The sequence below is a fragment of the Eurytemora carolleeae genome, unplaced genomic scaffold (assembly GCF_000591075.1).
Source record: "Eurytemora carolleeae unplaced genomic scaffold, Eaff_2.0 scaffold1492, whole genome shotgun sequence".
NCBI classification, from domain to species: domain Eukaryota; kingdom Metazoa; phylum Arthropoda; class Copepoda; order Calanoida; family Temoridae; genus Eurytemora; species Eurytemora carolleeae.
Window position 1 is genome coordinate 7,607 of NW_019397573.1, and position 23,652 is coordinate 31,258.

Consider the following 23,652-nt stretch of genomic DNA (forward strand, 5'->3'; position numbering starts at 1 on the left):
TCGTGGATAAGAGAAAATTTTGTAAAACGTAATATCAGGAAGACAGTACTTAAAGACGTTGCAAAAAAACGCGGTTAATACATTCAAGATATATAATCATGCAATTTAAAAAAAAAGAAATATGAATTGTTGAACCCTTAAAAGGGCGAATTTATGTTAGTGAAAAGTGTATATATCTAAAATTCTGTCCTTTAACTTTTTTAGAAAAGTTTAATATAAATCAGCGTTTGAAGAAAAAATGCGTGAAATATTTGGTTTGATGGCGTTGCTGCAGCTGATGCAGATGAACAGCTGGGTAGAATCCAAGATGGAGGACGTTTTTAGTTCAACAGCTGAGTTAGCAAATCTTCACTCAGGAAACAGACTAACTAAAACTAAAATTATTTGATTGTTTTCTTTCAAAAAACATGTTTTCACCAATGGGCTTTTCTACCGATATCAACTCATGTGATATTATTTATTATTTATTTGTTTATGAATTATGACACTTTTCTCTTGCTTAATCATAATCCTAGCTTGGGAACCCAGCTTTGCCCAAGGTAGTTATAGTTAGTCCCACCGTTTACCCGCGCTTTGTAGTAAATTACGATTTTAGCTTTTTTCCCCTATAGAAGTGGACCCGCTCAATTTAGAATATCAATAGTTAAAAACATTTCTATGGCTCTATTGAGTTCCCCAATCAAAATTTGAGACAAATCGGTACAGGGGCTCCTGAGTTATGATCTGATAAATAAACAAACAAACAGACACCCATACAAAATGAGATTACAACTTTATATATAAAGATGATACATATTGGATATATATTGCTTTTTCAAACCAAAATTGAGATCATTATGTCTTAAATAAACTAAATCAATATATATAATGTAGTAACCTCTGTTTGTGTGTTTGTTTGTTTGGACCCCAGCTTTGACTGGAAACTAAAATTTCACTGTAAATATGTCAAACCACTCAAATTCATATTTTAACCAAGCTAAGAACATTCCCGTGGTTTTCCCGAGTTCCCCAATCAAGATTTGAGGCAAATCGGTGAAGGGATTCGTGAGTTATATGATCGGACATCCAAACAGATTATTTGAAATATATAGAAACAACATCATGTCTTATCATGAATCAAGATTTTTTTCTTCCAAGACAAGGGTCCTATCTCATAATACTTATATTAAAGGGAAACTTTGATGAATTTTAGGAGTGGTTCGATATTAAATGAATCGAATAAAAAAGGTAGCCATTAAAAAAAAATATTTAAAAATGAAAACGAAAATCCTCTTAACATCAAACTAAAAACTGATTGCTGTAAACACTGTATTTCTAGATCACAACTAATATGTAGATAATAAAATTGTAATATTTTTGTTCAAATTATACAAAATCCTTACATTTCTGATTACTGGGGTAATGGTTTATGAAAGATACTCAATTGCAAATACATGACTTTACTGATCCGTATTTCAAAGTGTTGCGACCTTCGAAAGTATTTCTGGAATCTGGGAAGACTAAACTTTATACTCGAATGGTGTTCTATAGCAATAATTTTCATCATCATACTAAGAGAACTTTGAAATCCCTTTAATGTGCAAATAAGAATAAAAAGAAGGAATTTAATTTTAAAGAAAAACTTTTTGTTCTCATATTTTATACATTAATGTATTTTTCGTGGAACAGGGTGAAAAATACATTTCAGACTTTTTGTGCAAAATAAAAATAAAGATTGAAATAAGTTCCATTCTAAATATCTAAACCGTTTTTCTAAACCCCTTTCAGTGGATAAAACGTGTTAAATTTTTAGTGCATTTGAATGAATAACAATGGTTAACGAATTTTTATGTGAACGATGGCGTGGTTCAGAAAAAAACGAACGATAGACGAACGACTTAGATCGTTCAAAGAATTATCCTTTTTTAAACAATCTATCTTTTTAAAAAAAACGATAAAGAATACAGACTTGAAATAACAAAAAAAAATTTACTGATCGAACGAATTTTCCAAAACTTAAAAAAACTATAGTTTTTTTGAACGACTGATTTGTAAACAAACTTTTAAAAAAACCATTGTTTTTTTTACTAAACGAGTGAATTTATTGAACGATCAATGCCACAGAACGATCGTTCAGTAAGAAAATGAACGAAATAGATAAAAATAATGAAACCAATTTTGTTGAACGCTTGAAAAAAACAAACACAAACGAAATGGGTCTTTCATAAACGATGAACGAACGAAGTAAAAAATACCATCCCACCCATCTCTAGTTCTCACTGTGTACTTAAACCACTACTTATCTAGATTTAAAATGTTTATAAAAAGGAAATGCCATTTATCTTCTTCTCTAGATTTAAAGTGTCTATAATAAGGAAATATCATTTATCTTCTTCTCTAGATTTAAAATGTTATTTGAAGGAAATATCGTTTATCTTCTTCTCTAGATTTAAAATGTTTATATGAAGGAAATATCATTTATCTTCTTCTCTAGATTTAAAATGTTTACATGAAGGAAATACCATTCATCTTCATCTCTAGATTTAAAATTTTGACCTTTTATTAAAAGGTTTATTTTACTATCTATACAAAAAAACAATTTGAAAGTACGTTAATAAATATTTTCATAAAATTTTGCTTTTATGGAGTTTTAAGGAACTTCCATAGTTGTTTCACCATTGCATTTTTAGCTTTAGAATTTCAAAACTTGACGGGCATCATAATATGCATTATTAGGAGTTGAGTTCAAAAACCGGTTTGATATTCTATATTCACAAACAATATATTCGCGAATTGGACAAATTGAAAACCGACATTTTTGAGCATTTTCAAGCTCACAAAATATTTAGGCCCTATCGGTTCAACCGTTTTAACCCCTACTGGATATAAACTAAAAGAGAAAAACTAATATGTTTAGCTAGGGGTGTATCTATAAATGATGAGACTTTACAGTTGATTAGTAGTTAATCAAATATTCCCTGCAATTCTAAACTTATTGGACACATTATTCAATATATCATTAATAAACTATATTAAATATTAAAGGCATCAAGTATACCCAATCGTCATTTTTAACGGGGTTTAAGACTCATTCTTTGTGTGTAATCCTGCATAGTGTAGAAAGATGTGCACAATTTACATCTGGGGGCGAAAACGTCAATGGGGTGGGGGTGTACCAAAAGAGTGTGCGTGTCTGTGTAATACAGTAGAGAAGAATCTTGATATTTGTAAAGTCTAGGAGAGTACATTTGTTTATTGTTAATTGTTTACTTAAAAATAAGCTTAATATACATGTAATATATTATTTATGTATTTAAGTCAAAATACTATATAAGAGAAATTTTCATGCAACGAATAGAATTTGAATAAAGTTTACAATAAACTACTCGTTATTAAAGCTTAATATAATTGACGATATTGTTCTGCACTTTCCTTGACTGTAGTCATGTGTGTGTGTCTTTACCAAAGCGGTGTGCGCGTGTGATAAGGAACCCGTCTGCAAAGCAGTGCGACTGGCTTTCTCATGCCAGACCAGCGCTATTTCCATTCTCTTAATTCTTGTTCCATGATTTACATCCTTATTGTAAGTGTTTATCTGTGAATTCAGTGGAGAAAGAACTGTTACAGTACATAAAAGAATACAAAAAAGAGCTCGAGGAGAGCATCAAGAAGATAAAATCATCAGGAAAAGTTTTTTAAATAAGTTTTTAAATAAAATATATATTAGAGTGGGATTTAGAAAATCCTTCGGTATGAATTTTGTCAGTCCCTTTCAACCTGAAAGGGAGTTCAAAGTGTACAAATCATGTAAATGTTTACAAATTATATGCAGTAGAGTACATTAATACAGTATGTAAGTTCCCTAGACTATCCATTTCAATTTTGAATTTTTTAAAGCTGTTAAATAAACTTAATAAAATGAATTAGTGGAATAAAAAACATCATTTGATTTAAAGTTATAACGGAAAATCATCGTTCGTAAAGTGAAACGCATAAAGTCTATGTGAAATGATTATTGGTAAGTTATTTAACCAGCCTATTTCATAATTTGGTTTTCTTTTAATATTAATTTCAGATTTTTCTATAAAATGATGTTCCAGGGCCCAAAAGGTTTATAGCACAAATATGTGAAGCACACCAGCAGTATGGAAACAGTACAACAAAATGGCCGTTTTACACTTTTTCTAGTAAATTCCACTCTAATATATTTCTATTCTCTTTGTTTAAAGGTGACAATTGAAACTACGGTCAAACAACAATTTTAATTGCTATGAAAAGTAGAAAGATAGAGACTGGTAAGGGGGGGGGTCAAACTTGTTACAAAAGAATAACCCCTTGCTATTCATTCACAAAATCTCATCTGTGAACAATTTAATTTAAAATTTCAGAAATTTATATTTGAAAATTTATTCTATGAAGTGTTGTCAAGGGTGAAACCAAGGTTTATTAAATTCATTAAGATTTAATTATTTGGCTTCAAGCGCTAAAAGTTTAATAAGTTTTCGTCATGTAGTTTTCATTTCATGTCAGTTTTGTTCATCTTTAGTAAAAAGAAATTATGTTTATGCAGCAATTCAATGTGGGTTCAAAAAAGCCTTGCTTAAGAATTTGTATCTTTTTTGAAAATATGAATTTTGTGAAATGATGTTGAATTTGAATTTAAATAGTTTTTTTTTTTTTAACAATTCAATGTGGATTTTATCCCTTAACTGGCTGGGGATCGAACGCCCCCCCCCCACTTATTTTTTGCCTTAAAAATTGCTTGACTGTAAGTCTATAATGGTTGGGATTCTCAGCCTTTATAAAGTTTTAAAAAATCTTAGATTCGGGATTTTTTAGATTATGACATTTTTTATTTTATTTTTATCGATGAAAAACTTAAACAATAGATGATCTTAGTCTACCTATTATTCACCCAAAGTTCGAAGGTAAGCCGATTTTTTAAAATCAAACTAAACTTTTAGTTATTCCTATAAAAAATCATGTATACCTTGAAAAATTACATTTTTACTTTTTTAAAGAGAATTTCTTTTTATTCTGTTTTTTTTACTAAAGTATTTGATTAAAATATTGATAAGAATATAATTTTAAAACTCCTGAGTCGGCGATTTAAAAAATTCAGGAAAATGCGGCTCGGGTCTAAGCTGTCATTGTGCCTTATTTACGGCTTGAGCTTTCGGATTCAAGCTGCATCTTATTTTTAACGGAGTTGAGTTCAAAAACCGGTTTGATATTCTATTTGGCGGATTTTCACGGTAGGAATTGGCGCATTCCGGATTTTTATGAGAACAAGATTCAACATTGAGCCTTATCTCCACTAAAACCAACCAAGGTCAATTTCTTTTCATTGGGTCGAGCCGAAGACCTTGCAGCTGTCAATCTCGTGACACAAGCTGTCGTCAGAGTTGGGTCTAAGATTGGGTCTAAAAGTCGGGTTTAAGGAATTACGACTCGAGTCGAAGTTTTTAAATCGCGAGCTCTGATTAGTTCCTTAAATTGTTAAGAATTGGTTGAGGGGCTTCCTGAGCTGAGTGAAGTGGAAGGAGGAGGAAATGGGATTTTCTTGTTGCAGGTCATATAAAGTTTTTTTTTCCGTCAGAGCACGTTTTCTTACAAACATGTTTTTTTCTAACGTTTTCAGTTTTAGATAACTTTTCGGCATAAACATCTCATGTTGTATCACGTTTTACTTTTTATTTTTAGCACGTTTTATCGGCATAACTTGTTTTTTTGTCATAGCACATATTTTCAATTTAAGCTTTTGTACAGCAAAACAAATTCAAGATTGATCAAGTTTTTTTCTTTAAAGTAAGCTTTTATTTGTAAAAGTTAAGATTTTCTGTCATATCACGTGTTCAGTTATAGCACGTTTTATTTGCATAGTTTTTTTTCGGCATAGTACTTGTTTTGTCCTAGAACGTTTTTTATCATTAGCTTTACTTTAAAGGATAACACATTCATGATAAATTAAGTTTTTCGTTAGATTAATTTTATATTTGTAAAAGTTAAGGTTAACGCCATAGATATATAAAAGAATGGATATCATAGATAAGTTTTGATGCAATTTTCTGGCTGGGGTGTCATGCAGTATATTAAACATTAGACCCTTGACTTACAATTTGTCTGCGATTTTGTAAAAATAATAGGTGGTTTAGAAACATTATAAATCTTTAAAACTTGGTAAAATTTAGCCTCCTTCAAAGAAACTGTCGAAGATACTAAAGATTTAAACAATATTGACAGTATTTTATATTTTGAATTGTAAACACATTTCTCAATACCTCAGTCAATTTTTAAGGTACAAAAATAGCAGACCACTTTTTGGAAATCCCAAATCAAGGAGAATTTGATGCTACTATAATGTCTTTAGAGGCAAGAATGAACGATGAACTGCATAAACATTTGAAAGAGTGAAACCTTAAGCATTGCAAAGATTTTAAATATGTTACTAAAAATCTAAGGTCCTCTAAGCTATATCAGCTGTGAAGCCCATCTCAAAGTATGTACAAACTCAAGATATATAATGTTTTTACGGTAATTTTAGTTTTTTATTGTAAAACTAAAGTGTTTCGACATTGTACGTTTTTTGTTAAAGAATGTTTTTTTTGCATTACTCGTTTTTTTTCGTTATAGAACTTATTTTAGTTATTTTAGCATTTTACAGGTGTAACACGCTTTATAAATATATGTGTTGCATAATATATAGATTATATATTACTTTATATATGTGTTGTACTACATCTACATTATGAACTTTTTATAATACATCTAGGTTATGTACTTTTTATATTACATATAGATTATGTAATTCTTTAAAGTTGCATATATATGAAAATTACAATATACATAACATAAATTATGCTGTTCCTTCACAATTTTTTTAACGAAGTTATTAAAATTCTAAATGTGGACTCTTTAACCGTTTGTTTTTATAGACATTTTTTATAAAGGAATTGAGCTTTTACCACAAACTTTGATTTTCTAATCCCCATATCTTTGCAACCCAATATCGTAACTATGAATTCTGTTAAAACTAGAAATATCAAAGGTATACACATCAGGGTGCAAAGATATAAGGATTATAAAATATTATTTTGTGACACAGACTTTATTTGTTTAGGAAGTGTATCAGCTGAACTCAAGTTTGCTGAGTGAAGGAAAAGTAAGATTAAACGAAGAAGAATATTCAGCAAAGCATTCACTTGCTTATGCAGACATTGAATTTGTTGCCAAACTTGCTTATAACAGGTCAGTCTTTTTAACCTTTCCACTGCACTATATCTTTTAAAAAGTCGTCAATGCTTACTATTTAATTTTGGGAGCACTGTACCTTTATAAGAAGTTGTCTGCATTTACATTGTATCGTGTACAATTAAGGTGAAGAAAAAATTACAATTCTTTACATAGCCTAAAAAGACCATAAATAAAATTCCCACGCCACCCCAAACCTGAATTTTTTTTTACATCCTTTTCCCACGTACAGCACCCAAAAACAACAATGATCAGTGTAGTTGATTAATTAAAATCTAACGTGCCTTTTACTCCACCTGTCCTGACCGGAAAGGAATGAAGTCTACAAAAACCCAAAATTTTTAATTCCTATATTTTTACAATCTGAAAGTGTATTTCAAACTTAAATTAACTGATCTAACCGAATTCATAGTTTGAAATATCCAAGGTTTACAACATTGGTGGAAAAAATATAAAAATAAGAAAATCAGAGTTTGTGGCAAAAACTACATTGCTTTTGATCATTTCTGTGCGCGGAAACTTCTAAAACCAATTTTAAAAATTTCCTCGGAACTTGTTTATAAAAGATATGCATGGCCGCGATCAAGAGTTTCAAATTTAATTCAGTAAGCAGTACGTGTCTTTTTAACTACAGCGAGATACATTTTCGCGAAAATGTAAAAATTAAATTTTGTTTTCCAAGTTTTCTCAGTTATTTTCGGGAAAATTAGATTCAAAATAGTTGTGACGTCAATACTTAAATCTTCTGATTTGACACAAGCTCAATGAAATTGAATTATTAATTGAATTAAATGAATATATCGAATATTATAATTTTAGTCATTTTAATGAGGTTTTATAAATATCTGATAACCTTGGTCAAAAACTACCTTAGACCAATCAAAATTAATTTTTTAAAGAATTTTTTTTTCAGAGGATTTTATGATCGTGCAGTGGAATGGTTTACACTGGCCGCTAGTAAACCAATGCATAAGGAACAACATTTAATTATAAATATTTTTTTTTGAAAATCCGCTTACATCGATTGATTGATAAAATTTTCTGAAGAAACTTCGAAAATATATACATACAAAATACATACATACAGTCGTCGGTTTGTGATGACTTTGACTGAACAAGGATCTCGGACATAATTGTATTCAACTACTGAAATGCTTTTAATTGCTAAACACTATGTTATCAAGCTGTTATGTATTCAAGAAATATCAATAATTACTTTCTAACAGTGACAGAAAATAAAAATTTACTTTAGATTGTTTGAAATAATGAAAACAATTGTAAGTTACGCTATTTTAGTACTATATCAGCTGTTTGTGTTCAGACTACACATCGTGAAGTCGCGTTTTAGAGAATTTCAATAGGGTTTTGATATGTTTAAACAGAAAGATCTCTCTACTCAATAAAAAGTTGAAAGTGTCAGGGTACCGTTGTGAATTGTGCCTAGCCCTTTTTGCATGGAAGGACACTTGAAATTGCGCTTACAGTCCCTTTAATCATATTTGAAAAATATCTAAAAACAATGTTGAACCGAATAGAAGGAAAAACTCCGAGTGACCAAGCTCCTTGCAACAACTATAAAGAAGCATGATCTGGTTTTAGATAGGTAAACAATTATAAATAAGTCTCACATATTCTTTAATTACTAGGCTTCCAGACAGTTTTGTCTCCCTTTTCTAGTAACAATTTTAGCTGTTAATAAGCTGCTATTCTTTTTTGAAAGTCGTACTCGTATTTTGTGGATTTTTGTGTTTAAATTTTAAAATAACAAATATAGACAAATTTTTCGGGAAAAATCTGAGTTGTCCCATGAAATTTTGGTCGTTTTGACGTTTTTCGGACACAGACTCACAGAAATCCTGACAAACAAGCAAATAAATACAGATTGATAAAAATTCATAATATTATTTTTTTTAAATTCAAATAAAAAACTGAGTATTTCAAAACTTTGATTGGTTTCTCGTTTCATCTTAATAAGATTCAATTTCGCGGATTTGTTGAAATCAAATTATGGCCTTTCAAATGCTCTAAACTTCAAATATACAGGGTGTCCCAATAAACATTAACCAGCAACTCTCTAGAAATATACAGGGTGTCCCACTAAACATTAACCAACATTCCTCTATATATATACAGGGTGTCCCGATAAACATTAACCAACAACCCTCTAGAAATCTACAGGGTGTCACACTCTAAACATTAACCAACATTCCTCTAAATATACAGGGTGTCACACTAAACACTCAGTTTAAAGATTGTAATATTTTAGACTAAAGCGCGATTGAATTCAAATTAAAGAAACCGAACACATCTCTCCCTGGTTAGTCCAGGGTGAGTAAAGAATCAACCGTAGATGTCGAGAAGCTATTAAGAAAATCCCGCAAATGTTTTAAATTTCTAAAACAGATACATTTTCTCTTCTCATACTTGTGCATGAAATCAAAACTAGAGGAACCACTGGCCCAGAGGGCTCAAAGTCGCGCAAGTATAAACTAGAGGAACCACTGCACTGCCCCAGAGGGCACAAAGTCGCGCAAGTATAAACTAGAGGAGCCACTGCCCACGAGGGCACAAAGTCGCGCAAGTATAAACTAGAGGAGCCACTGCCCACGAGGGCACAAAGTCGCGCAAGTATAAACTTTGCCCTCTCCTTCTGTCTAGTTGACAGTGCGTATACACTCTTGGATTCGAACTACCAACACGTTATAAAATATATTTAATTGTTCAGAAAGGGATCTGAGGGGTCAAGTAGATCAGAAACATGGCGGACCAATCCCCTTCCCTTCGATCCAAATCTCAGGAAACAATCAAATAATCTATTTTCTTTAATGGTATCAAAAAATATCTTCTTGAAAATAATTTTGACTGTTAAAAATTGATCTTTTGGCGCCACCTTTTTTGGAACTTTTAAATTATAAAGTTCCTAAAGCAATGTTGAAATTTGTAACTGTTTTAAAGGACATATTTTTCAAAATTCTGAGGTCACACATTAAAATAATCAGTAACAAATTACAAATTCCGTGAAAAACAACTTATTCTAAACGAATTTTAGAAATAATAGAACCTTTCCAATAATATTGTTTATTATAACAATAAAATACAGGTCAGCTAGTTGTTGTTTTACAATTTTTCAATAAAATTATACTTCCTATTATTTCATTTGCAATAAGGTATCTAAAAATATATTATTTCATTTGCAATAAGGTATCTAAAAATATATTATTTCATTTGCAATAAGGTATCTAAAAATATATTATTTTATTAGTTTAGAATTTACAAACTAAACAGTTTTGATCTCGATCATTCAAATTAAATGTGACTAAATTAAAAAATATTGAACTTAGGAAAAAATATTGTTTCAAATGAATGAAAAAAGCAGATAAAATTACAAGCATGCAATGTGTTATGTATTTTATATATTTGACCGCAACGCTCGACCCCCTATACTAGCTGCAGAGCTCGTCTCCTAATCCTAACCCAGCTTTATCTGAATTAAGGCGAGATATTTTACATGCAGAGCTGATAACTTTTTATCCTGAACCATTGATCCCAATATTCACAATGGACACTTTAAAACTGTATTCTTTCATATTTTTTTTATTACTCCTCCTCTGATCAAAGCTACATTAAACCCCTAAATAAGTCGGATTATAAGAATACAAGAGTTTGCAGCTCAGTCCAGATTTTTTATAATCACAAAAAAGTTAATCATTTAAAGTAGTACGGTTTAAGAAAGTGTAATTTTATTGGAAATTTCATTAAAGCAAGTTTAAATTTTTAGATGTAACTCAGTCGATGTAGAAAACGAAATTTTTCCATCGACCATAATTTTTACAAATGAGGAAAATTTAAAGTTTCTGGTAGACCTGACAAACTGTTTAATGCACATATCAGAAGAAAGAAAAGTTGTCCTTTGTAGAGATAGTTCTTCAATATCTTTATCTGATTGTAATGCATTGAAGAAAGAAGAAAAAATTCAAGGGATTTGACTTTCAATATTTCGTGTTTTTAGACAAATATTTTTGAAAATTTGACATCGCACTTGTAATCAATTTTTTCATTTTCACTAAACTCCCCAGTCCCCTCTTCACTTCCATACCTCTAGATGGTGTAGATTAATCTTTGAATTAAATATAACCTCAGGTTTAATTTATTTTATCGAGTTTAGGATGGAAGACAGGAGATTTATTCTGATTCTTTGGAAATAGAAATGTTTACTTTACTCTTAACCCAAAAGAGAATTGTCCTTGGCTGCCCACCCCGGCTTCCTTTTTGAAATTTTTTTTTAGCTTTTTAAAACTTTTAAGAGAGATATTTTATTTTTTTTAAATATGTTAGTTTGAAATATTTTCATTAGGGATTTTTAAATAAGTTGATTAAATAAGTTGAAATTTTCTAACAAGCCTGGTAAAGTTCTGGGCAATCTAATATTTATATCAAATTTTTAAAATACATAACTTTATATTAATGATTCGATATCACCCAGCACTCTTTCCCAGTCTATTAGGATTAATATACAAGAAATAAATCTCAATTTAATCAAATCAGATTGGTAGAGAATTGGAAATAGAAAAAACCTTTTGCAATATTTTAAGGCGATTGTACAGGGTTAACCACAAAAAATGAGACTCCAGAGACGAAGCTGTGCTGAATTTACACAGCCTGTTTTCTTATATTCATGATTCCCTGCAATTGTAAACTTGTTTCTTTTTTGCTAAATCATATAATAAGCTCTAAAAGGCTAAATAAAAGGTAGACAACTTAATTTTACCTTTGGATCGTCATATTTTAAGAGTTTTAGGTCGTCTCAGAGTCTCATCATTTGTACATTTTACAAGACTAAAACAATCCTGTTTAAACAAATCAAAATTTAATTATAGAATAAATTATTAAATTCATATTTAAAGTAAAAGTTAAAAATCTAGAAAACAGCAGCAAAACAGCCAGCAGATCAGGTATGTTTTAAACAGATTATATATGGGTTATTTAAATTGATTGGAGATTCTAATTGTGACCCTTCATTCCTAGATCCAAAGAAATTAATTATTTTCAATATAGGGTTTTCTTATAAGTTACAAGCGCATTTATGCTGCAAAGACAACGCAGGAAGCTATGAGAATCCAACGACAATTGTTTCCTTATTGCATGTCACTCAGAAGTAGGTTTGAAGGGTACCGTTGTCAATCGGACATGCAGAGTTCTTATTGCTTTTTCAGATTTATCTTTTCCTTGCAAATGCTTAATTTTTTTAAAAAGATGTTTTGTTTCTAAATGGGTTTAGAGTTGTTTACTGTTACTACAATTATATTGTTTGTTAAGGAAAGTAATGACTGGAAAACTCTAATAATACAATTATATTGTTTGTTAAGGAAAGTAAAGACTGGAAAACTCTAATAATACAATTATATTGTTTGTTAAGGAAAGTAAAGACTGAAAAACTTTACTTCAGTTATATTTGTTATTGAAAGTAAAGAATGGAAAACTTTAATACAATTAAATTGTTTTTAAGGAAAGCAAAGATTGGGAAAACTTTAATAGATTATGTCGAGGAGAATATAAAGAGGATAAATCTAACAAGGAGAATATTCAGCAATTAATTGCTTCTCAAATTGTTAACTAACAAAATTACAAAAGGGACTGTAAGCTTAATTACAAGTGACTCTCCAACACTCCTGTATGCCGAGTCCATTAGCGCCTGATCCAATCAGGGTTCATGTGTTTGATGTCTATTCTGAACCAATAGAAATAGTTTGGCGGTAACATCTATCTTTCTTTCTATTTCATTATCCAATCAGAGTTGTGAATCCTTCAATTGACGCTATCTGTAAATGGAAATATGTACTTCTACTAAAATTATGGTGGCAAGCGCAGATTCACAACAATACCCGTCATTCTCTGATCAAGTATGAGTTAGATTAGAAGACTGATTATTTTCAATTGTGGTTGCTGTAGGAAAGTGACTTTTGTCCAGGAAAACATATAGGAATGATCAGATTTTAACACTTCAAACCTAGAAAAAGAACAATATATTCCACATTATTTATCAGATATAGGTTTTAAGGGTACCGTTGTGAATCGGTCATCTTTACTTTAGGACACCATGAAAGAAATAAACTTTAAATGCTAATTTCCATCGAGTTTTGCTTCATACAATTCAAATAGTAGATATTTATTATGTATAAAAACAAGACCTTAAATAGGTTTCTAAAATGTGTAATACATATTTTTGGTGATATATTTCCCTACTCTATTTCTAGTTGTGCAGTGTGCATGTTTATCAAAACATGCCTCCAGTTTAAAGTTTAAATTAGTTTGTACGAATTTTTCTCACGGGGTTGAAAGTTTTCTCACGGTCACAACATTTTTCACATGTGCCTAAATAAAGCTGCAATTTTGGTCAGTGCAGTATGGACGAAAAATAAGCAAACACAATGAGTGTGGATAAATAATTGATTCAATATAAATGAATGCATTAAAAAGGCTGATTGATACATACATAAGAATAATTAATGAATAACGAATATGGATTTATACATTCAGATGAATAATGAATATTAATGAATATGGGTCTGTGCATGAATGAATTTCTAAGTTGTTAAAAAGTTGAATATTTTGGGCAGGATCTGAAGTCCTACTATCTGCACTATCAGGTAAACAATTATTAATCCTCTTAAAGGGACTGTAAAGGAAAAATGAAAGGGGGTATAGGCTGAAAGCTTATCACTTATTCTCTTGATCGTGACCCATAAAAGTTAAATCTGATGTTCCTATCTCGAGAAATTGATATAAAACTTTGTCAAATTTATACGAAAATTAATATATATACAATTTTGTATAAAAGTAGTGGGTTTAAATAGATAAAATTCAGCAAAAACGCAACCAATCTGAAAACGATGATATCCCAGAGAAAGCTAATTGTAACTTAGGTTTACTCCAATTATAATTTTATATTTTTTATTTCTATTTTTAATAGATTCAATTCTTTATATTATTTACACGTCCGTTTTACTTGACCAGAAATTCCACCAATTGCAGTGCAGTAAAGTGGTCAATTGATACAGGCGGAGACACGTGACCAGTATACTGCTCTGCCATTGGTGATAGTTCTGGTCACGTGATTTAAGTTTTAGATTTTCTAAATTTTACATACATGAACTTTCGTATAATTTTAACACAGTTTCATATCATTTTCTCGAGATAGGAACACCAGAAAAAAACTTTCATGGGTCACGATCAAGAGCTAAAGTAATAAGCTTTCAGCCTATACCCCCTTTCATTTTTCCTTTACAGTCCCTTTAATGAGTATATAATTTTAAGTGACCCTCCATGCAATGATGACAATGCCCGATCTACGACGACCTTTGAAATCTTAATATGATCAAAAATGTAGAAGATACTGACGTTTTTCTGATTCGAAAATATTTCAATTCTGTGAGTTTCTTCATTGCTCCTTTTAAGCAAGAAATGCTCAAGTCCTTTTGCAGAAAAACCGCAAATGACATAAACAGTTTAAAGAAATCGTGTATTTAAATATAGGGACACTTGAAACTATCTGTCACTGTTATCTTCTACATGATATTATTTATAATTATTTGTTAGAACCCGTATCTCATGCTCGGGCCTTGGAAGTTAGATGTACAAAGCAACTTTCCTTTTATTGCGGTTTTTAGGTAAGCACTTTAACACAATATATTAAAGGGTAATGGTATTCATACATTCAAGAATAAAAAGCTTTATATGCATTATGCAAAAATGAATTATGTATATTATTTTGAAATATATGCATAAACATTTTGTAGAAGGATGGCTTAAAACAAAATATGGCTCCAGTAAAATTCTAGCAAACTTGTTTAGAGCTCAAATCGTTGTAATTTCAAGTTATCCTCGATCATTGTATTCATTCAATGCCAGATTCACGACAGTATCTTAAACCGTATTCTGATTAACAAAACAATGTTGAAGAAATCGTCGTTTTTTAACATTGAAAGTGTTTATTTTGCGAAAATTCCACAACTTTTCTGTTTCGCAAGAAATCCGCAAGTTCCTTGTTTAAGAAACCAGAATTTAAAATACCCAATTTTTTAAAGAGAAATCTATATGAATCAGAGATGCCACTCTTTGCGTGGCTGGTCCCTTGACATTACGCCTACAGCTCCCCTTTTATGCTTTTAAATTATGTATTTCTAGGGGATTTCTGTATGACGAAGAGATGAACCATTATACTGACTATGCAATGAACAAACTATTTAGGTACATTTCATTTTCTAAATAATCCAGAGAACACCCGGCCCTTATCTAGTTTCATTTCTTAGTTTTCATTTTTTACTTTGAACTTTTTGTTATTGGGGTCTCAACTCAATTTTAATCTAGTATTTGTTTGTAGCGGTTTAACAGTTGATATTTGCAGTGATCTATTTATATATATATATATTCGGCTTGTCTGTCTGTCTTTTTTAACTCAAATTTTCCATGGCTACTCCAGGGACCGCAAAACTTAAAAGATTGAAAAATGTGACCCAGAATAAATATCGACATTTATTATATATGAAAATGCACCAATTTTAACAAAAAATTCCCCAAAAAATTAAGAAATTGAAAATGGCGATTTTTATAAGTTAAAACTATTAATTTAAAGGCGGGCGCGAAACACTCTAAAAGCCTAATTATTTATAAAACTTGTTCAAGCCAATTACAATCTAGTTAAAGGTGTTTATCATCAAATTCCAGGGAAATAAATGAATAATATCTTTTTAAGGGTCTCTTTTACTGTTCAGATTTCTATGAAAGTTTTTTAACGGTACCAACCATTAATTTTAATAAAATTAGAATTGAAATTAAGTTAATTTTTAAAAGTATATGTTGACTATTTTTGCTATATTTTTATTAAAAAAACAATTGATTTCATTTTTATCTGTAATTGAAAAAAAAAACTTTTCCGAAAATACATTAAACGACAATAAAAGATAAAACCAAATTTTATCAATTTATCCAATATTTCGGGAATTCCTAAATTAAATAGAACCCAATACTTATTTTCAAAATTTTAAACAATTTTAACATTTCCTGAATTTTCCTGGTAGAAAAACATTCTATGAGAACCTTGCTATGAGATAAAGAGGGAGGAAGGAAGTATAAATTCAAAGAAAAAAGGATTTCTACAGAATTTTATTTAAAGAAAATCAGATTTAATTCCAATATTTAGTCAAAGGAACATTTGCATTTTTCTTAAAAAAATAAACAATTTCTAGATCTGATGTTTTTGCAAAGTTTAAAGGGACTGTAAGCGATATTTTTAAGTGGCTTCCATTTAAAGAGAAAGTTCGAATGTAAATATTTATATTCTATAACTTGGATCTAGAAAGTAGATAAAATATTTCTAAAATATAAAACTGCTTGCAAACAAAGTGTTCAACGTTAAACAGGAGTTTCTATAGACACAAAGTCTGCCATATTTAATCAGTTAAAGGTTTAAGGGGTATCGTTGTTAATCGGATATGCCATTCTTTAAATAAAAGTTCACTTGACATTACGCTTACAGTCCCTTAAGAGTAGTCAAAACAACCGTAGATGACAATTTTTGGCATTCTCAAAGCCAAAGACATTTATTTATACAAACATTTAGGGCAGTTTCGAATTTTGGCTTTTAATTTTCTATATTGAATTTAGATCTGAATATGGTGGTTCAGTAAGTCAGGGTGGAACTATAAAAGGAGTTCAAAGAACAAGGTTTGTACAATATATTTATATATATTTTTTATCGGATAAATATTCATTGATCAATTGCGTACTAGGTACTATCGATTCTCATAATTTGATAAATCTGGGTTGTTTAGAGAGCTCTTTGCATTTGTTTTGGCTTTGTTAAAGGGAGTGACCGGCAATTTATGGTATTTGAACTGAGAAATTTTTTAGGATTCAGTTGAAACTGTATGTTTTAATGAAGTACAATTACTGAGTTTGGGCGCAAAGTCGACGTTTAAAATCATCCATTCGGGTGGTTACGTTTTGAAAATCGATTTAAAAAAAATTTTAATTAAATGTTTAGGAACACATTTCTCGATAGTCATTTGTCAATAAATTAATGTTAGAATCATTGATTTATTTTTCATCATTGTTTTGAATTTCTTATTCTTTTTGAATATGTTCGCAGATTTATACAAATTCTCCAAATGTCGTCTTTCAATAAAAATTCTAGATAATCTACAGATTGTTTGTGAACAATGAGACATTACAGAAACCAATAACTGAATAAGATTACTTATTTTCGATGAAAAGAGTTAATTTTATTTTTTTAATCTGTTCCTTAACAACTAATTGGTTTTCTGTAAAATTGTTGTTAAATTTTTTATCGTCGTTATTTTATTATTAAAAAAAAATAGATTCTCAAAACGTAACCGCTTAGATGGATGACTTTGAACGTCGACTTTGCGCTCAAAAACAGTAATTATATATCATTAAAAAGCTTTATATGTCTCAAATGAATTAAAAAATAATTTCTCCACAATACTACGTTCTCAGTTAAACTATCTTACATCACACGTCAAACTAATCTAAATTTAAATTAATATCGAAATCTTGTATTTAATCAGAACTTCTCTTATTGAAGTTGTAGAGAGATTTAGAAAAATAAAATTGTTTTAAATTTGTGATATGTAACTGATTAATTATGTTTCCTCATACTTTTGCGTAAAATGAAAACTAGAGGAAACTAGAGAAGCTACAAGGTCACAAACTCGTATCCACAATCTAAAATTTTCCAATACATATATCTTTGCAACCTGACGGTGTAAACCTTTGATATTTATAACTTAGATTATGTGGTCTAACATATTTCAAAGTTTGAAATATCTATGGTCTACAACATTGAGTTGCAACGATATAGAGATACGAAAATCAGAGTTTGTGGCAAAAACTCAGTTCATTTGACCTGCATTTTCTGACTAGATTGCATTGAATAGTTGTATTCTGTCTAGTTTTCATCGTTTTCCATCTAATCTTAGCAATTTTAAAAGAATGCCAAATTAATATGAAAATATATTTTTGTTAAGTAAACAGGCCTGGTTGCATGAACATGATTTTCCAGATACTACTGATAACAATACACACTGGAGTATAGGTGGGACAAAACAAATTAAAAAAGTAATTGAGTCTTTGTCATAAACTTAAATTTTCTAATCCCCATATCTGTGCAACCTAATGTCGTAGACCTTAGATTTTGAAATCTATGAACTCTGGTAGATTGAATAATCTGAGTTTGAAATTTAACAAGTTTATGCCATTAGTTTGAAAAGATATACGGACTATACAATTTGAGTTTGTGGCAAAGACTCAATTCTTTTCTTCACAAAAGAAATTGAGTTTCTCCCACAAACGTAAATTTTCTATATCTTTGCAATTTGGTAGTATAACCCTTAAGTATTTCAAACTTAGATTGATTTATCGGACAAAATTCATAGTTTGAAATATCTAAGGTTTACGCAATTAGGTTGCAAAGATATTGGTTTATTAAATCATGGTTTGTGGAAAAGACTCAATTTCTTTGAGGAAGCCCAAGACAGTTATAAAAAATTCAAATTTTCATAAAGTTTGCTAGTAACATTTTTTTAAAGAGACATCATGTTTTTTTTCTTCGACGTATAAACATTTTAAAAATGTTTTACTAAGCTGATCAAAGATATTTAGAATATATCATTCTCGAGTTTTAGAAAATTCAATTTCCATTTTGGCAACATGTTTCAAACATTCAATTTTTGACAAGGGAACACTGTGTCAACTGTCAACACTGTATTTTTGAAAAGTACTTTAAAGTTATTTTATAAACCCCGTACAATTCTACAAAAAAGTATTTGTATCTCATTTTCAAAATCTGTCGTGTCGAAAATTATAGCTAAAATAATTTATTTTAAAATACAAGTTGTGTAGTTAATCAAGAAAGTATAAATCAGTAAAAACGAAAAATCTTTATTTAACGGTGGAAAAAAATGAGTAAGGTCCATAAACCCCTGCATTAAAGAAATCTAATATTCGACTCTTGTAGCTTTAAATGTTTTAAAGTGGTATAAATAACTTTTTAGATAGGAAAATATTCATTTCATTCTTAAAGGGACATACCGGCTATGTAGGGTAGTTAAACTGAGTATGCATGGTGTTGTGGAAAAATTCTTTTTAAAGATCTGTAAATCCTGAGTTTGAGCGCACAGTCGACGTTCAAAATCGTACTTTTGGGTGAATACGTTTACAGAATTTTTTTTGATTATTAAATAACGACGACAAAAAATGTTAACAAAATTCTACAGTAAACTAATTTGCTGTTTAGGAACAGGTTGAGAAAGTAAAAATTAACTTTTAGCATAGTATTAAATAAGTAATCTTATTCAACTTTTAGTTTCTATAATCTCTCTTTAATCACAAAAATTGTCTGCAGATTTTTATAGAATTTTTATTAAAATGACGACATTTGAAGAATTTGAAGAAATCTGCGAACAAATTCATAGAAAATAAGAAATTCAATTTAATGATGAAAAAGGAAATAATTAATTCTAACTTCGATTTATTGACAAATTTCTTTTGAATAATATTTTCCTAAACATCTAATTAGTTTACTATAGAATTATTACTATATTTTTCGTCGTCGTTAACTAATAATAAAAAAAAACTATTCTGAAAACGTACTCCCCCAAATTCATAATTTTGAACGTCGGCTTTGTGCTCAAACTCAGCAATTATACATCGTGGAAACGTTTTATATGTCTCAAATGAATCCTGAAGAATTTTTCCACAACACTGCATACTCAATTTAAATACCTTACATAGCCGGTCTGTCCCTTTAATCTAATTTAATCTAAGCGATAAATTTTCAACAGAATAAAAACAATCAACATAAATCACTCAGATTCTGCAAAGGAAATGCAGTTTTCTCTTCTAAATCTGGGTTGTTTAGAGAGCTCTTTGCATTTGTTTTGGCTTTGTTAAAGGGAGTGACCGGCAATTTATGGTATTTGAACTGAGAAATTTTTTAGGATTCAGTTGAAACTGTATGTTTTAATGAAGTACAATTACTGAGTTTGGGCGCAAAGTCGACGNCTTTTACAGCACAGAATAAGGCATGTTCGTAGTTTTTTTTATCAAATCGTTAACAAAAAACAGGCTAATGAAGTACTTTTTAATTCTTAATTAATAACTGAGCTTTGAGTTCAGTTAAATTTTTCTTCCGATAAGAATTAAAGTTGCCGTTAGTTAACTATTTCGTTATTATAAAGAGCGTTCCGTTTACGATTGTTAACGTTTTCGCGTTAATCGGTTTTAAACAGACAGACAAACAGAAACGCATGGTATATATACAAGGTTACCCACGAAGGATGAGACGTCAGAGACAATTGTACAGAATTTATTTAGTCCATTTCTTTGCATTCAGGGTTCCCTGTAGGCCAAAACTGGCTTATTTCTGTGCTTAATTATTAAGTTAACCATCAAAATACCCAACTGAGCTCAGAAACCAAAGAGCAAGCTTTAAATCGTCATAATTTTAGTGTTTTAGGTAGTCTTTATAGTCTCATCTTTTGTGGATAACCCTGGATAATATACAGCTAGTAAATAGCATTCAAAGACTAATGTTCGTTAAAGGATATTTGCCCAGCCCTATACTGTGAGGATATAAGAGATACAGACTAACACGATCTAGGTTGCCCAGCCCTATACTGGGAGGATATAAGAGATACAGACTAACAAGATCTAGCTTTAAGCTTTACACATTTTTCACAGAGATAAAGATGTCAAGTGAAAACCAATAGTACAAGAGTTTATAGTTAAAAATAGTCAAAAATCCAGAAGATTTTGTGAATACCCTCATCATTTGTTTTGTTTAAGATAATTAAAAACAGACAAGAATAAGTTTTTTTGACTTTATTGCTTTAGAACTATTTACCTACAAATATCAAGGATCAACTAACAGTAAACATGGTAACGGTGTTCGAATTCAATGAATTTGAGCCGCGGCTTAAATCTGCCAAAAACCGGTTTCGATTGAGCGCCGGCTTAAATCTTGAAAAATTAAATACAATTTTAAGTGGAACCAACCATATTTGAGCCGCGGATTAAATTTAAGCCGCGGCTAAATTCGTTAAATTCGGCCTCAGATCATATAGAATTTTATCTATTTCTAGATAGATATTGAATCAAGGATCAACTAACAATATAAGCATGGTAACGGATTACATAGAATTTTATCTCTTTCTAGATAGATTCTTGAATCAAGGATCAACTAACAGTAAACATGGTAACGGATTATATAGAATTTGATCTATGTCTTGATAGATATTGAATCAAGGGTCAACTAACAGTAAACATGGTAACAGATTATATCGAATTTGATCTAGGTCTAGATAGATACTTGAATCAAGGATCAACTAAGAGTAAATATTGTAACAGATTATATCGAATTTGATCTATGTCTAGATAGTAAATATATACTTGAATCAAGGATCAACTAAGAGTAAACATGGTAACAGATTATATAGAACTTGATCTATGTCTAGATAGTAAATATATACTTGAATTGAGGATCAACTAAGAGTAAACATGGTAACAGATTATATATAACTTGATCTATGTCTAGATAGTAAATATATACTTGAATCAAGGATCAACTAATTGTAAACATGGTAACAGATTATATAGAACTTGATCTATGTCTAGATAGCAAATATACTTGAATCAAGAATCAACTAAGAGTAAACATGGTAACAGATTATATGGAACTTGATCTATGTCTAGATAGTAAATATACTTGAATCAGTGATTTTAGGATTTGTCCATAAACTGGGATAAAGGGAGCTTTAAGATACAGACAATTAGTTGAATAGGCGTTAGGTAGTTCATCGACCAACCCACAGTGGACTAAGGCAGTGGAGTCGGTCAAATAGGCCTAGGATTAGGCCAGGTACTGTAAAAAGTCTGAACGCGCCACAGGAGTTGTCATAGTTAACCCTCCGACGGGACTATGCCAAGAAAATTGACCCCTGTCGTATGTTAGTCTGGTTAGGGCGACGTACTGTCAGAATATGGCCAAGAACCGGTCTACCATAGGATCGGGTCTGTACACGCTGTTATCTGGCAGGCCGGTACAAACTGGGCAGATCCTGTTCGAATTCAAATTTACTACGGCCCAGAGTGGACCTCAAATAAATTAAATTAGGTCCCTGAGAATATATATTTGAATATATTTATTCAATTTCAAATTATATTTGAATTCACTTTGATATATGCATCTATTATTTGTTCGTTTTATCGTTATTTAGAGATATAAGATATGTTTCACTTCTTTTTACAGGAATTTTGTATTTAGGACCTTACCACACTACAGATCAGATGATTGTATTGAATACTGTTGGAAGAAAGGTATAAAGTTTTATTTGCACAATTCTTGCAAATTACATTTAATTCTTACAAAATACATTTATTACTTTTTCTTCTTCATTTCCTCAAACTGATTTTTAAGTGTGTGATTGGTTTAAAATATGGATTTTGTTAGATCAAATAGTTCAAGTTAGCAATATAAAAGGTTTACATCATTGTTTGCAAAAAGAAATGGATTGCAAAGGAGACTTTGCCACAAACCTTGATTTTCTAATTCTTATATCTTCGCAACCCAATTCAAACTTTGAATTCTGTTAGATGAAAAAATCTAAGTTTAAAATATAAAGAGTCTACACCCTATGATTGCAAAGATATAGGGATTAAAAAGGTTGAGTTTGTGACAAAGACTCAATTCCTTTGACCTTAAGTTAAAAGAACGCAATTCAATTACAGGAAAGTATCAGTTCAGAATCCCTCCAAAAATTAAAATTTTGCAAGGATAAACCAAAAATATGCTTTTAGTTGTAACTATACTTTGTTCACTTCAGAATATTGTACAAACCGTCTTAGTTGTGCAAGCTCAAGCTGAATAGCCGGACAGGTAGTTAACTCATAACTACCATTAAAGGGACTGCAGACGTGATTTCAATTGTTCATTGGCACATTTGGCTTCAATTGTCGCATGACCCGAACCGGTACAAGAATTAATCAGTCTAGTAAAATTGTTCTATATATGCATACTCGTACTGGCCAGTCTAGACTATACCCTAGTGGAAATTATACCCTACAATGCATGTAGGCAAAATCTACGGGTATTTAATGGAATCTTAGTCCAACATAACAATTGTTCAGCGTAAACAGACCCATCCCACTAAATAAGTAATTTTATAAGTTACTATTAAAACTAATCCGAGGAAGATTTTGTGTTTGCAAATATTACAACAGAAATTTTTCTTGAAACAGTGAGTAAACTTAAACCTAAAAACAGTTCAGGTTAGGACAATATTTCTACCAAGCAACTAAAGAAAATAATTGAAAGTATTGTCTATCCTATAAATCATTTGTTTAACC

General features: G+C 30.4%; 1 protein-coding gene across 1 annotated transcript; it reads left to right on the forward strand.

Annotated features, from left to right (window-relative positions):
• The first annotated feature begins 211 nt into the window (after window positions 1-211).
• LOC111714983 (uncharacterized) lies at window positions 212-22,702 on the forward strand. The gene is made up of 17 exons (XM_023490211.1): window positions 212-356; window positions 3,587-3,664; window positions 4,869-4,907; window positions 5,484-5,551; window positions 7,100-7,227; window positions 8,144-8,204; window positions 8,766-8,833; window positions 9,956-10,027; window positions 11,190-11,208; window positions 12,153-12,182; window positions 12,737-12,805; window positions 13,848-13,877; window positions 14,827-14,897; window positions 15,415-15,477; window positions 16,894-16,953; window positions 18,276-18,343; window positions 22,571-22,702. Exons 1-17 carry the CDS (start codon window positions 239-241, stop codon window positions 22,627-22,629), a joined length of 1,101 nt encoding a protein of 366 aa, XP_023345979.1. The 5' UTR covers window positions 212-238; the 3' UTR covers window positions 22,630-22,702.
• Window positions 22,703-23,652: the final 950 nt, after the last annotated feature.

Coding starts and splice junctions, on each gene's coding strand:
- LOC111714983 (XM_023490211.1), top strand. CDS start 239: ATGCGTGAAATATTTGGTTTGATGGCGTTGCTGCAGCTGATGCAGATG. Junction 5,552..7,099: donor ATGGGATTTTCTTGTTGCAG/GTCATATAAAGT, acceptor TTATTTGTTTAG/GAAGTGTATCAGCTGAACTC. Junction 18,344..22,570: donor CAATACACACTGGAGTATAG/GTGGGACAAAAC, acceptor TTTTGTATTTAG/GACCTTACCACACTACAGAT.